The 15,639-nt window shown below is 42.5% G+C and overlaps 1 protein-coding gene across 3 annotated transcripts in view; it reads left to right on the top strand.

Moving 5' to 3' along the window:
• LOC105422703 (protein bric-a-brac 1) overlaps positions 1-15,639 on the top strand; it is a 368,722-nt gene that overhangs the window by 344,291 nt on the left and 8,792 nt on the right. For 2 of the 3 annotated variants that reach the window (XM_089071328.1, XM_089071327.1), the window contains 4 exons: positions 349-406; positions 12,297-12,477; positions 14,226-14,311; positions 15,217-15,456. In XM_089071328.1, the coding sequence (XP_088927454.1) occupies positions 349-406; positions 12,297-12,477; positions 14,226-14,311; positions 15,217-15,456 (565 nt within the window). The remainder of the gene's footprint in view (positions 1-348; positions 407-12,296; positions 12,478-14,225; positions 14,312-15,216; positions 15,457-15,639) is intronic. The other variant, XM_089071329.1, reaches the window with a different exon arrangement.

The following is a 15,639-nucleotide window of genomic DNA, read 5'->3' as shown; positions in this document are numbered from 1 at the left end:
ATTCGATGATTAAAAGCGCCACCGTGATTCGATCTGCAGATACGACTTAAAAAATACATTCTTTGTTATTTATACAGTAATAAAGATTAAACATTCGTTATTCTTTTTATGCGATACGCCAAACGAGATACGGATAGATATTAAAATATTTCAATTTTCTCTTTCCCGACGCGGACGAGTTTCGATTAAATAATTTTTCTGGCGGAGCTCGTCTTGCTTCCGGTTAGAAAAGGAGATTGCCCGGATAAAAGATTAAGTTCGTTTTTTTTCCCAACCGGCCGTTAAATCGTCGCTAATCGCCGTTTTCCAGCACGCTGACGTCTGACCGACCGACCTTTTCTGTTTCAGGCCAAGTTGTTGGAGTCGTCCCACGCTTGGCTCGGCGCCTCCACCTCCAGTATAGCAGGTGAGTCCCGTTTTCGTTTTTCTCCTCTTCGTCTCGTTTCGATACGTTTCAGGAGATAATCGCCCTCTCGACACGGCCCCCCCTCGGCCGGACGTAACGTGGGAGCCTCCACGTTAGGCACATACGTACATACGCAAAACAGCGTCTGCTCGTCTATCTCTATAGTACAGGGTGTTACCGTACTTCCTTTTATCGATAGACGATGAAATCAAGATTAAAATCGATACAAAAGGAACTCTATGATTATACGACATAATCAAAATATTATGTCATATAAACGTCAACTTGAGTCTCGAAGGAAAATGATTGTCATTTATTATTATTTTAAAAATTTGAGAAACACTAAGATCAGAATGGGAGGCGCAATATTTTGTTTTATTATTATTGTTATAAGTTTATTGGTTGTAATTATTTAGGTGCCGTCTGTCGTCAAAGGAATGAACGAAGACACCCCGTATAACCTCCCCCCCCCCGTTTCACCGATATGTTTAAAAAGACTTGACATTTCTCTCCTATACACAATATCTGTCGCATCATCCGCCGCTTGTATCTGTCGCGTGAATCCCGGCGATCCCGGTTTCCGTAGTAAGTAGCGGCACAACGACCGATCATCCCTTCCGAGTTCGAGTGGAGGTTTCCCTACCCTCGAGCATCTCCCTCGAGAGCTGTCGTCCGATCCGTTTCGCTTCGTTTTCAAGTTCATGGTCACGTTGTTGAATCATCAGCTTTCGTACGTGACGAGTCTCGTCCTAGAAAACGTCTCGGACTCGTCGTCCAATTTCGTGCTCGAGTTCTTCAATTTTCGGGGGGGGGGGGAGGGGGGGTTGGGAATATTCGTCGTCGATATTTGTCGATATCGATATCTCCTTGCTGCGCTTACCACTTTTCTTTCTCTCCGAGTCCTACTTACGCGAACGATAAGATTTCCGGAAGCTGTCGTCGTCGTCGTCGTTGTCGACGACGTCGTTGATGACCGCAGGGGAGGTGGCAACAGCGAATAGAACACGGTGAGAGGTCGCGACGTGGAAATCGAAGGTAGTGGCCGAACAGCAATAAACGATAGAGGGAGGAAACGTGAGCGCGGGCCACGTCATTACCCCGGCAATAATAAAGGTATAGGAATGCATTTTGCTTTAATATAGAAAGCAATTTAGATAGACGACCGGGTGGTGGACGCCGGTTAATAGCGGCGATAACACGCCCGCGATTCGCAAGCGAGAGGCTCGGTATAAGGCTCTTATGCGCACCTCGCTATATAAATCTTCATTCTGTAAAATCGTTTAATATTGTTCTAGGAGGAAAGAGTCGATCTTTATCGGTGATATTTTAATCCGGTGATTCAAAAGACAAAATTAAACGGCAGGTGCAATAAAATTTACGCGCTCCGACGTAGGCGGCTGTTTATTCGAGATGTTTGAGAAGTTATTTATGGTTCTCATAATTGTATGTTTTCATTCGATATGTAGCGCCCAAAGTCGTGAATAGTCGCGAATAGAAAATTGCATTGTAACTACGACGATCACATTTTCTTCGAGAGAATAAAGAACAAATCTGAAGAGCTTTCTCTCTTAGAGCTTTGCACCCTTTGCATGTTTCCAAATTTGTTATTGTCAGAAATCTGCGCGTTACGAAATTTTCTTGCGTAGTATGAATCAAAATGAAATACTGTGCGATTTTCTGATAGTTTTAAACTGATTCGACTATGTTGGAATAAACTCTTGATTTAAATTTAAAATAGGTTCGAAATAATAAAAAATAAAAATTTAATCTGCATCTAATTTTAATTAAAAGAATTAAAAATATAATTATCACAAGTAGATTATGTTTATATATATATATATATATATATATATATATATATATATATAATGAAATATATATATTTATGAAAAATTCTTTTTTAATTAGAGTCTCAATGTACTAATGAATATATTTTCAAAATAAAAGATATAAAATGTAAATATATATATATATATTTACATTTTATATCTTTTATTTTGAAAATGTACTCATTAGTACATTGAGACTCTAATTAAAAAAGAATTTTTCATAAAAGACAAAATTGAGAAAAATCTTTTAAATAAATCTAAAGAACAGCTATTTGAAATAAAAGCCTTTAAAAGAAAGAACGTATGGTCACTGTAATTATAATATCTTGTATATCATAAAACCTCGGGAAATTTTGCGGTTGTAATTATGAACGAAACAAAAGTATTTAAATTTCTTTATATTTTCAAGAAAACGTCACATCAGTTATTTCTTTTCCTTTCTTCGTTTAATAGAATTCACACGGCTGTACAGGTTCTAATTGTTGCCAAGGTGCGTCAAATAAGTTTCTCAGCCGTATTCTTTGTCTTCGAGCACTGATTTGCCACAAGTACGTTCGAGCGTAAATGTACATAAACGCGCATAAACGTCGCAATATGCGTCTCGAATTGATTCCCGGTACCACGGCGTACGTGCATGCGTGCGAGCGTGCGTGCGTGCGTGCGTGCGTGCGTGCGTGCGTGCGTGCGTGCGTGCGTGTTCACGCGTGTGCTGAATGCGTGCGTAGGCGCGTATCCCCTCTCGGCTCGCTTAAATCATTTTCTTCGATTACTCCTTGACTTCCCATGAGACGCGGCCGCCGCCGCCGCCGCCGCCGGCTGTTTGCTTCTCTTAACGATCACGCTTATTTATTCCGCGCTTTTCTCGTCCGCGAGAGCGTTTCTCGAAGCGAACATCGAGTCCTCCGTCCTTCCATCGCTCCCGCGCTTGCGTCGGAGAAATTAGTAATTCAAAATCTCGAAGATTAAAGAAAAAGAAACTCTGCGCTCGATACAATTTTCCTGTTGACAATATATCGATTTCGCAGACGATGGGAAATTTTCAATTCAGAGAAAGTTCGCTATTTCCGAAAGATACGTCTCCTAAATGCAGAAACGTATCTTGACGTTTTCGGAAAGGTTTTCATTAAGCGAGAGAGAGCTTTATTTATGCGACGGGAAAGGATTTGTCGCGGTAAATTGAAACGATTGAAGAATCTGTTTTGATGTCTGGCGATTACTGGTGAATCGGTAATCGGATTAATATTTAATCCACGCACGTCTTTCGAGGACGTAATTTCCTAAGCGCGATTGTTCGCTTAGTCGCGATTGTCCGTCTAGCGAGCGACGATTTGCCAATCCGAGAGAAAATGCCTCGCGCAAAACTATAGGTTGCACGTGCGCGCGCGACAAAACGTTGTCATTGTATGATAATACCATTCGATGTTATATTATTCCTAGTCCGGATTTAGCCTCGATGCCATTACACTCGGAGATGCATAATGATTTTTTTCCTTTCTTTTTTTTTTTTTTTTTTTTTTTTTCCAGTTCACTGGCGATCGTTCCCAGCACTCGTGGAGCGATCGATTTGCGCCCCAAACGAGATTATTCATATTTCAACGCAATCGGATTGTTATTACTAAAAAAAAAAAAAGCAACCTGCGATTTTGCTCTATTTTTTATTCCTCATTTTTTTTTTTTTTTTTTTTTTTTCCGCGATTTCGTCACTGGTGCCCAAAGTATACGCCGGAATGTACGTCAGATTCGCGTTCGAGATATCGTTTAATTAACTCGCAACGCGGCTTCTCGTTCTTTCGCGAGGACTAAAGTCTGGCTTGTCGCGATAAGACCAATCGCGTTTCTCGCCGATCCCCTCGGTCTCGACGTGAAATTCCTTCTCGTTCGCAATCGCGCTCGCAAACCGGGAATTGGCGCGGCGCCGCGACACCGCATAAATCGCACGGTCGACATGAGTGACGTTAACTGCTGCTAACACGCGTGGGTGTGACGCGCTCTGGCGGACCACACAGTGGCTGTTCCCGCTTCTGCCTTTCGCCCTGCCTTCGTTTTCTCGTCGGCTCTTTCGCTCTGTGTTAGCCGACAATTGGCGAGGGACCAAACGCGCGACCAAAGGGACAATTACGGAGCGATTACAACGGATTACGATTAATAGTGACGTGTAAAATGACAATTAAATCGAAAACGTCTTTTAACTTCCGATACTACCGATCGCATCGAAATGATGACTCGTGATTTTGCAAAGATGCTGGGGAAAGAGAATCTCGGGAGCGCTCTTCTTGATTCGCCGCTGCTATCTCCTCCAACGCCGATAAATTATTTTGATCGCTTACTCTACTAGAACGAATGAATCTTGGAAGCCTCTCGTAAAAAATTTGCGCTTGTTTTGATGTATTTTTACTCCCAAGTGCTACGTCGCATTCCGCTGCTGTATACGTTTACTTGTCACCTCCCGGGTCTCGCGTTTTCTTTTCGTTAGTAAACTGCGTTAGTTACTTATTTAATTTATACGAAAAAAGCTGTGATATAACTGTCAATACATAAATTCCAATCCTGTCTAATTAATAGTTTTATATATATATATATATATATATACATTCTGTGAAATATTAATACCAGATTTGATTTCTCGTCCCTTTTTCCTAAAACTTTTTATTTCTCTATTATCTATTCTATTCAATTTCTATCATCATAATTAAAATATTAACTATTTTATTTTATTTAATTTTACTTTGATCCACTTTAAAAAATACATTGTCTCACATGTTTCATTTTCATAAATATCTTTAATTGTAATCTTTTGTCGAATAAACTTCACTTCGATGTTCCGCCGAGTGTTTACGCTAAATACAACTATCTAAACTCGAAGCAATAAAACGTAGAAATAACGTAGAACAGAGCAGGAAGTTGAAGAGAGTAAAGGGCGAGAATGTTTCGTCAAGTTGCGCGACTCTCGCGCGATTCTCTCAATCTTCTCTAGGTGCGGCTTTTTCTCGCGGTTCCTCAGCGCGAAAAAAACTAAAGACGAGAGACGAGACTGAAAAGTCGAAAAAGAAATCGCTGACTATTTTCTAGCTGACTACACGACCCTGCTGAAGCTGAAGGCGCCCACGTGGACGCGGCACGATCTCCAGGAGGCGATCGAGGCCGTGGTGACCCAGAAGATGCGCTTCACCCAGGCGTCTACCAAATACGGCATCCCGAAGGGTACCCTCTACGACAATATCCTCGGCAAGTCCAAGAGGATGATGATCCTCGAAGAAACCGCCCTCGATCCGAGCGAAGAAACGGCGGTGCTCGAATTCTGCTGCGACATCAGCGTTAGCCCGTACAATCGGCGCACGAAAAAGTCTCTGAACGCGATATTGAACTTTGTCGAGCGTCTCAGGCGGAAGCACGACCCCAGTTTCGTGTTCACCGGACTATCGGGCTTCCGCTGGTGGTGGGCCTTTTGCAAGAAACACTCGATAGTCTCGCTTTACATCAACGACGAGAATGAGAACGGGGCCGATTCCTCTTAACGTGACCGGTCTGTCACCAAGATTTATTGCAGAGAGAGAGACGTGGTTTTAGATAGCCTTCGTCACATAAAGCGAATGCAATAGTTAGCTTCTGATAATTGCAGTACGCAACGTAAAGGAATCTCATTTTATTCGCTTAATTTTCATTGCAAATGTAATATTCATAAGCGAGCAGTCTGTTTTTATGGAGGTTACAGGTTGATAAAAATTTTATTTCTTCATTTGACAAGGGACCCTCGCGAAGAGATCAAATTTTGATTTTAATGAATTTTTACAAGTAATACGGTTACGTAAATAGATGAATTTGTCAAAATATCAATTCAACTACTTATATTTCCTAACCTTTTCCTTATATCTCAAAAATTATTCAAGATATGAAAAAAAGTTTTACAGAGTAATAAAAATTAGCTCTATTTTTTCACATCACTAATATTTTAAAAAATAATTTCCACAAGTTTTTCTGAGAAAATTGTACTATAAAAGCGCTATTATTTTATAGCAATGCAATATATATTTCTTTCATATAAGGAATGCAAAGAGATGAATTTTTTAAAACAATTGTCTTAAATTGCTTATTATGAGCCCAACTAATATTTTCTAAATTTACGTAATTTATATGTACACACACACACACACACACACACACACACACACACACACACACACACACACACACACACACACACACACAAAATCATTATTAAAATCGGCATTTGACATTTCGCGAGGTTCCCTTGCGAAAGAAGCAGGCAATATCCGTACTTCGCGATAAGTATTGTTTTTTATCAAGTAGATTTGCGCGAAAATGTAATCCGAAGTGAAATTCCATGATGTCTCTCTCTCTCTCTCTCTCTTCCGGTTGTGTGTCGCAACTGCGAGAACGCGAGAGTTCCCTTTGCCTCACGCACGAGAATGAAGAAAAATGTGGAAAATTTTTAATAAGCCGGCGACAACGAGTTCATTCAGGCGATATTAAGGCAAAGGGAATACGGTAAGCCGGGTTCGAGCGGCGTGCCGTCGGACGGCGACGCGACACGCCATGCAACCTTTATTCGCTTCCCCGGTCGTGATGCACTCGCATTCTCGGACTGTAAAAAGTAATGGTGACACTTAAGAGTGACCGGCGCGTTCAGAGAAGAGGAGTCGTTGCGCGCGATGTCGCATTTGATTATCCCGAGATTAAATACGGCTCATCTTGAAATCACGCGGCCAACCCCATTCTTCAGAGAGCTCCTTCAAAATGCAAAGATCAAAAGAAGGAAGAAGGAAAAAGAAAATCTTCCATCGAACGCGTTTGAAGCGTTCTCGCGATCGCCGTCCTTTTCGGTCCTCTTTATCTTTTTTTTTTTTTCCCCCCCTTTTTCGATCCACTTGTATGATTCCTCCGGAGCATGCGCGCGGTACCGACAATCGACGCGCAATCCGTAGACTTCAACGCGGAAAATCGCTGCACAAGCAAGGTCGCGGGAAGAATTTGTCCGCTAATTGAAAATCGAACGCCGCGTTTGCATCGCGCGCACGGGCAATCGTGCGAAATAATAACGCGGCGTAAAATCGTGGGGATTTTAATCGGCAAAAAATGTCTACGTTCGATTAAATTTAATATCCATTGGAATCGATTGCATCAACGGCGATTATTCCCTCGCGACAATGTTCCCCGATCCTTTTTCCCTCGGTTCTTTCAACGCTTCTGAAGTAATAGAATTTCCATGACGCATTATACAATAAGAGGACTCGTCAATTTATTTGCGGATAACTCGATTCGCAACTCGAAAACGCACGCGAAAAATATTTACGTTAAAAGGAAGCGAGAGATATAGAGAGCGTGCATGCTCCACGTGAACTTTTATGAAAATTTCTGCAATTTAATAATAAAATTACGATTCAAATATGCAATCTTTTTTTTATAACCTTAAAGTGGTTACGTGTTTGTTTATTTTCTTATTATTTGCAAAAGTTATAATGAAAGATGTTCAAAGGTGCCAAGACTGAAAAGGAAACGGCATCGCCAAATGCTTTTAAGCGCGTCGCCAATTTCGGGAGCTCTATTGCATTTTTTGCAAATCATGTACTCGTGAACAATTTAGCATGTAATGAGTTTAGTGCCTTCCACTCATCTCCGTCTTCCACATAATTTAATCGACGAGTAAAACACTCGTCTCTCTTCGAATATACCATACTCTGTATATATACTTTCCGATCACCGTTTGTATATCGGTGGGACCAAATCATTCCGAAGATTTGATTGTTGTTGCTCACGGTATTGTCGTATAATTAGATATTTTTCTACTATTTTATTACTATAACAAGACAATTGTTTAAGTTATTAACGTTGCCATGTTAAGCGCGTCGGGCTCGCGTTTCCTTATTGTTCCCGGCAATAATAATTGCGAGATAATTATTTCTTAGCGTATTAGAATCATCAGGCGAGGAGAAAAGCGTTCTCCGCAAGAAGGTACACGCTGTTTCTGTTAACATTCCAAATCTAATGGATAATCGCATTAACGAAATGAGCACATATCCGTTCCTTGTTAAAGCGACGGCATTGTTTGAAGTTGCGGAAGATCAGAAAGATTTATGAATGTGAAGAGCAAACGGGATGAAGAAAGTATGCCGCCTACTTACGAAAGTCGATCCTGTAGAGAGCGATAAATGGTTAATCAACGAAAGAATAAAAATGTTCCCGTTGAACAACAAATATCACGTCGAACGCGAACGCGGTGTTAAGCTAAAGTCTCTCTCTCTCTCTCTCTCTCCGTGCGCGGCTACGTCGGTTATTTAACGGCAATATAAATAGTACAGCACGCGTAATGAACAGCGAAGGAACAGTCGTGGATAAACGTAACGAAAGTAGAGCAAAGCGACGGACCGTACAGAAGAGAGCTAAATATCTAAATATATATCGGCTCTGAATTCGCCGCACGCGACTCGAGTGTTAAATCGCGATTAACGTGTGCTGATCGTTGATCCGGTCTGGCCGTGCGATTATTCGCTCGCGGAAATAAACGCAGGTCGCGTACGTTTTACAAATGCGCATAATTCGCTCGCGCTTAAACTTGAATCGATTCGCTCTGAACCGCGAACCGCGGAATGCCGTATACCCGATGACGTAAGGCGACGAACTCTCACAGAATAGAGAGAGAGAGAGAGAGAAAGCGGGCCAAAACCGGGGCATATCTTCCTCGCGCGTTTAGCTCTCCGCTTGCGCGAGAAAAACTCATTCCGCGACCCATAACTGGTGGTGATACTTGACAGCAACGACGAGGAATGATATTAGATTACTTCCACCGCCGAGGCTCGCAGGACCGGACGGCACGATACTTTTATCGGCCCGCTCGCGTTTCGCGGCGAGAGAGCGGCGAGAGGGGGGGGGGGGACGACTCAATTACGCGCGGGGAGCGGGACGGCCGTTGACAGGGCACGCTTTAGACGGCCGACTTTTTTTGCGTCAATTATTGACTGCGACGTGTGTGTACACGTATCGTATCGTCGCGCGCATCGTCGGGCAATAAGCGACTAATATCCAGCAATTATCGAGCAACACGTGGCAATTAATGTCGAGAGCCGTTTCTCGCTCGGTCTTCCTCGGAGAAAAACATAACGTCGCTAATTTTCCTTTTATGGAACGCCCCTATATAAAAAAAAAAAAATCGGCTTGCCTCGGATTTCAAGATAGCTCGCTAGAAAAAAATCCAGCTAGCGAAATCGTTGATGTTTATCGTCGTTTTTTTTATTATAGCGAGTATCGTCGATCAAATAATTCCGCGTGTCGCTTTATCGGCCGTCCAAACGGGGGGAGGGGGGAGGGGAGAAAGGGTTCCTCTCGTTCGCGGGAGAGTTTTACGTTATCGTACGCGCGCGTTCGCCAACTCGCTCCCGAAGCTCGTGGAGCCTGCGAAGGCGAGAAACGGAACGCCCTCTCCTTCGACGGCGCGCTTCTCGCGTCATATTATCGTCGATCGTCGCCCCCGAGGGGACTTGCAGTATTCCCGTATTTACGAGCGGCGCGTTAATTGAATCCTGGCGAGAACGATGTAATATTATACCGGCGTTATCGGGCGTCCGCTAAAAGTGTGACACGCCGAGTGCCAGCGGAGCGTGCTCGGGAACGAGAGAGAGAGAGAGAGAGAGAGAGAGAGAGAGAGAGAGAGAGAGAGAGAGAGAGAGAGAGAGAGAGAGAGACAGCGCGGGCGTGAGAGGAGAGAGAATTAAGTGTGAATGAGCGGTATTAAAATGGTCGTGCGCGACATTCCTCGATAAAGTATCGAAAGTGAGGACGATATCTCGCGCGACGGCCCGTAAACTGGCCGCGTTACGACGGTGCTACCGCGCCTCGGAGATAATCACGTCGCGAACAAAGGCGCAATCCCCGTGGCATCCCCGCGAGCGGTCCACGGTAGCAAGGACGATCCGCTTGCTTTCTAACCGCACCGATGAAAGACCAGGATCTCTGATCCCGAATCCGGGTTGTGTGAGAACGATCATCGAGCGCGCGACATGACGAAAGCGATTCATTGCGCTGAAATGAAAGATCGTCTTGCGAGATCCCCTTCGTCGGAGCGGGACGAGAGCGATGAGGAAAACGAAAGAAAAATGTACTTAGTGCCTTCGTAGATAAAAAGTTAACGTAAGTAAGTAAAAATGTAAATTGTGTGCGACGACGGAGTTTCCGCGATTCGCGTTCTCGTCTCCTGGCTGTGTATTCAGCAGTAGACGCGGCTCATATATTGTGGCTCAATATTTCGTCGGATATTCAACATGTCGATGTATTAAGGTGCGGTATACACCTAGCAAACAAACCATGAAAAAAAAAAAAAACAGAATTTTTTTTATATCTTGGAAAATGCGTACGCTGTAAACAACAAATCCAAATGGATCGATTTCAGGCCGAGTTTCATAAAACAGCTGATCGGATGGTTTAAAAAAAAATTTTCCTCCGGTTAGACGCAAATTACACGTTCGCTGTTCATCCGTTGTTCGTTCGCTAAGTGTATACACACCGTTAACGAGGATTTAGCGTTAAAAATAAGCCACGAGAATGTGGGTCTAAGAATAGCCGGACTTAGCCGCGCACGCGTTTTCCGATGAATTGTATTAATTGTCAAATTGGTCATACGGGAGGTTTAATTAAAGCCAATAACTTAACTATCAAATAATCGTTGCGAATTGAGGCCGGCCATACGTGCCATACGCGAGCGGCGGAAGTGACGGTAAATGCCGCCCCGCCGGACGTTTCTTTCGCCCGTCACTAAATTTCTCCGGTCGATCAAGATCCTCTTTTTCGATAAATTTGTTCGCACGCGACGTTGGAAAATACTCCGTTACGTCAAGGAGACTCTTAATGCGTTATAATAATATGTGATATATATCGGCAGCGTGCGAGGTAACGTGTACTCTTTATTGCGAGGCTTCTGATCTGCCATGATGATATTATAATAAAGCAATTATAAACGTATTAGCGATTATTCAAGTTGTAACGATTTTGCGTTATATTACGGTAATATCGGACACGAAACGTCTGACGTTAAGTGGAATTTATTCGATTTGATTTATTTCAATTTCACATAATAAAACAAAGAGCAATAAGGAGTTCAAGTTATTTTACAAAAAAAAAAAAAAAAAAAAAAAAAGAGATAAAGAAATTTTGTAATGATCAGCGATATAAGATGTGCGTTCTAAGACGAATCAAAACGTTTTGATAACGTTTGATAACGATGTGTTCTGATTTCTTGATTTAAGACATAAGACATACATTCCGCATTTTTTTAGAATCCCCCCTTTCCCTCCGCGATGCGATATAATAATTATTCGTTCGTTTAACATTAAGTAAAAGGACGTTTAGTGCTAAGTAGCATTAACGTAACGCATTTACGCTAACTGCGCTTGTTTCGTTTAACGACGATTCTGTAACGCTCTGTAACGATTGTACGGCATACGGCAATACAATCGATATTTGGGATTTCACCTAGAAAGGCGTAAATCCTTTAGATTTACTCCGCCACAACCTACTCACCCGGAACACGCACACATACACGCGCGCGCGCGCGCGCGCGCGCGCGCACACACACACACACACACACACACACACACACACACACACACACATACACACGCATACACGTACAATAGCTGTCTTTCTTAAGCGCCGTTTTCCAGGTGACTCCGCCCACGTTCAAGGCATAAACGGCAAGATGCACCTGCGTGCATCGAGACCGCGAGAGTATCGATTCGGCGTGAAAATTGCACATTGCGGAATCGTTAACGTTTTACGACGATTTGTTTTCCCCATTTCGATCCCCCGATCCGATCGATCGCACGAATGAATCGAGGGGCCTTCGCGGGAGTTGCGGCTCGTCAAACGAACGCAGGTTACGACGAGCGCGATGGATGCGGATTCCGATTAATAAAAAAGTCATGCAATAACGAGGACATTTATTCACCCTGAATCCTGCCTTCCTCCCTCTTATCCCTCCTTGAACTGGTCGATCTCCCCGACTAATAGCTGCTTTTCTGTGTTTTCTCTTTTCCACGGGGGGCGTTTACTAGCAGACAGCTACCAGTATCAGCTGCAGTCCATGTGGCAAAAGTGCTGGAACACCAATCAGAGCCTGGTGCACAACCTGCGCTTCCGGGAACGTGGACCCCTCAAATCCTGGCGGCCGGAGACCATGGCGGAGGCGATCTTTAGCGTGCTAAAAGAAGGACTCTCCCTCAGCCAAGCGGCAAGGTATAGTTGCGCGATATAGTTACCTGTGTATTACCTTTACCAGCGAAATTTTTTTCGAAATAATATTTTAATTAAACCATTAATTCTTCCAAATGCAAATTACAAAATATCTTACAATGTTACCTGTCATAAAATTATATTTTTATCCGATCTCGTTAATTAAACTGGAACGCGAGAAAAAAATTCACTCGGCAAGATCGACAAGCGAAGGAATAGTCTGTGAAAAAAATGTCACGATAAAAATAAATACTACGCGCAATATGGTCCGTCTATCGCGTGTAATATATTAATATTAATAGACACATATTATTAATTAATCTTAAAAATATTTCAACGTTTCCATCGCGTTTTATAAAAATTATTATTTATCTCATTTAATTGCACTTTTTCACTATATTACGCGTAATATATTAATATCGGCTGATAGAAAACGCGTTAATTTAAAAAATATATCGAAATGTCTCCGCGATGTATATTGCAAAAATAATTAATTTAGTCGCAATCATTTTCCGCATACGACGGGATATACTGCGCATGTATCGCGCGCCGGTGGAACCAATAATAAAATTAATAATATACTCCCCGCGCCAGTTGCATAAAACTTCGGTACGCGACATTTAATATTAACGCCGAATGATGAAATGCGTTAATATAAAAATTAAAGAATTATTTTAATTGCTTATCCCAAGAGTTCGTCTCGCGAAGCGGCGTGTTCTTGCTACTGTTAATAAATGATACGCGAAAGATAAATATTTTATGCGAGTTTATGCCGCGCCGTTGTTTCCTCCGCGCGCCAACTCATGCAATGTACCGAGTAAATAGTTAAAATTGTTATATAAATGTCTTATGATGCGGCGCGTACAATAGAGCCGGGTTATTACGCAATGAAAAATTCCTGGAAATTATCCCGCATATCAGGCATACCTTATCGCCGTGCCTGAATCATGCTAAATAATCGCCCGATCTGCTGCTGCTCAAAGCGGCTGCTTTAAAATTATTTGCGCGCGGACGTCGTAAAGCCTGTATCACGTTTGCGTAACAACGTCGACTCGCCGTTAAAGGGATTTCTTTTAATTCGCGTACAAAGCGACTCAATAAAGCGCGACTTTACGAGCCGCGAGCGATAATTTTTACGATAATCGATTCGACGATCGATAATGCTTTCCTAATGCCTTCCGCCGCGATACGATGCTATTTTACAAATTTTTATTTCAACCGCCAAGAATGCTTCGTTTTTTTTTTTTCCTTTTCTTTTCTTTTCTTTGTTAATCGTCGTTGATATATTTCAAATTGTACGAGCTAATGAGGCTACGAGATACATACAACGATAATATTGCACAGGTGGAGTACAAGATAAGCGATTCTCGCGTTGCTCCTCGCGAGGAGCTTTCTACGTTACTTCGTTAAACGCGCAACGTCATCGCCAACGTATTCCCCTGCGCGATTGCATAATTTCGAGAGATTGCATAATTTCCATCGCCATGCATTCAAATATGTTCCGTTGAATCTTTCATTCTCCGTCGGTATAATAAAATTAATATAAATTAAAATGAAATACGCAATGAAATGGGATAAACATAAAATAGCATTAAAATACGAACGGGCGGGATAGGGACAGCTAAAGTTAATTAAGAGACGTAATGCGTAATGTAAGATACGACGTAGTAGTGAAGCGAGATATAAATTATATTAATTATAATAATTGTAAGCTACAACTCACAATTGTGATCCCCGCTTCTATCTTTCAGGAAATACGATATCCCCTACCCGACGTTCGTCCTGTACGCGAATCGAGTGCACAACATGCTGGGTCCCAGCGCCGACGGCGGGGCCGGTGAGTACTATACATTTTCACTTGGCATTTTCTGACGTAAACACCGCGAAATAGCAATGTTCCTCAGTGACGAGGGCCAGATCACACTCATCGAAAATTGATATCGAGATGCGGTAGACCAGCGTAACGCCAGAATATACCGCCAGAAGCCGCGACGATGAGTGATCTCGTAAAGGAGAAAAAATTCATGTAGAACTTTTACAGTCTTCTGGAAAATAAAATCAGCTACAGAAAAACCACAGTTTACATCTCAAAAATATATAAAAAAGGTATATTTTATCTCTGTATTTTTTTATCTCTCATAAGCTTAAGGTGAGATATGAAAATCGAGCCTGAAATTACCGTACGTTCGACGTCTGATCGTGATTCCTAAGACGTTTCTAAGATGTTACGATTAATCAAACACACGCGAGGAAATCGCGTAATGAACCGCGACGGTATCGTGACCAATCGAGAAGATGATCTAAATCAATTCTGCTCTCGTAAACGCTGTAGTTACAACTGGACTAACATCTAATAAGAATGCTTAGTTACGCATCATTAATTTGTATCTCTTAAAACAGTGATTAAAGCTATTTTTAAAGCGTTATTTATTAATTACTTAACGAGCGGATAATTTTTAAATTATTTTCTTAAGAGTTATTGAATTATTTTAATATTTTTATTTAGTGCAAGGCCTTCGTCGCTGAGATTTGTTCATCGATAAGTGACTTTCCGACAAGGAAAATTCTTGCCTGTTCCATTCAAATTTAATTCCGTCATTTCAATTGGAAGTCATAGATTCTCGCGATTCTCAAATGATATAAAGCGCCGGAGAAAATAAGCGGCATACGATTCGTAGAGCATGATTTGCAGTGAAATGAATCTTTCTCCCTCGTTCCCCTTTCCTTCCCTCTTATTTGTAGATTTGCGTCCAAAGGGACGAGGAAGACCGCAGAGGATCCTGCTGGGCGTCTGGCCGGACGAGCATATTCGCGGCGTGATTCGCGCGGTGGTGTTCCGCGATGGGCACTCGCCCCACATCGTCAAGGAGGAGCCGACCACGATGTATCCCAGCCTGGCGAACTACGCCGCTTGCAATGGTCCGGAAGGCGCGGTTAGCCCGGGTGCGGCAGCCGCGGCTGCGGTCGCGGCGGTCGCTCAAGGTAACTGCAACACCAAATGCAAACTATTTCTCGCTTTTCTTCTTTCGTTTTCTTCTTTCCTTTTCCTCTCTCAAAATCGGCGACGCTCTAGGAGTAGCCGAAACATTTGATCGTTTTTTTATTAAAATGCAGCCAATATTCCTGAAGCCTTGATTCCGCGAAATAATCTGCACTCTGGGGTAT

This window comes from Pogonomyrmex barbatus, unplaced genomic scaffold (assembly GCF_055798465.1).
Source record: "Pogonomyrmex barbatus isolate J1 unplaced genomic scaffold, ASM5579846v1 scaffold11, whole genome shotgun sequence".
Classification (NCBI taxonomy): domain Eukaryota; kingdom Metazoa; phylum Arthropoda; class Insecta; order Hymenoptera; family Formicidae; genus Pogonomyrmex; species Pogonomyrmex barbatus.
This window is presented reverse-complemented; position numbering and strand designations above follow the sequence as displayed.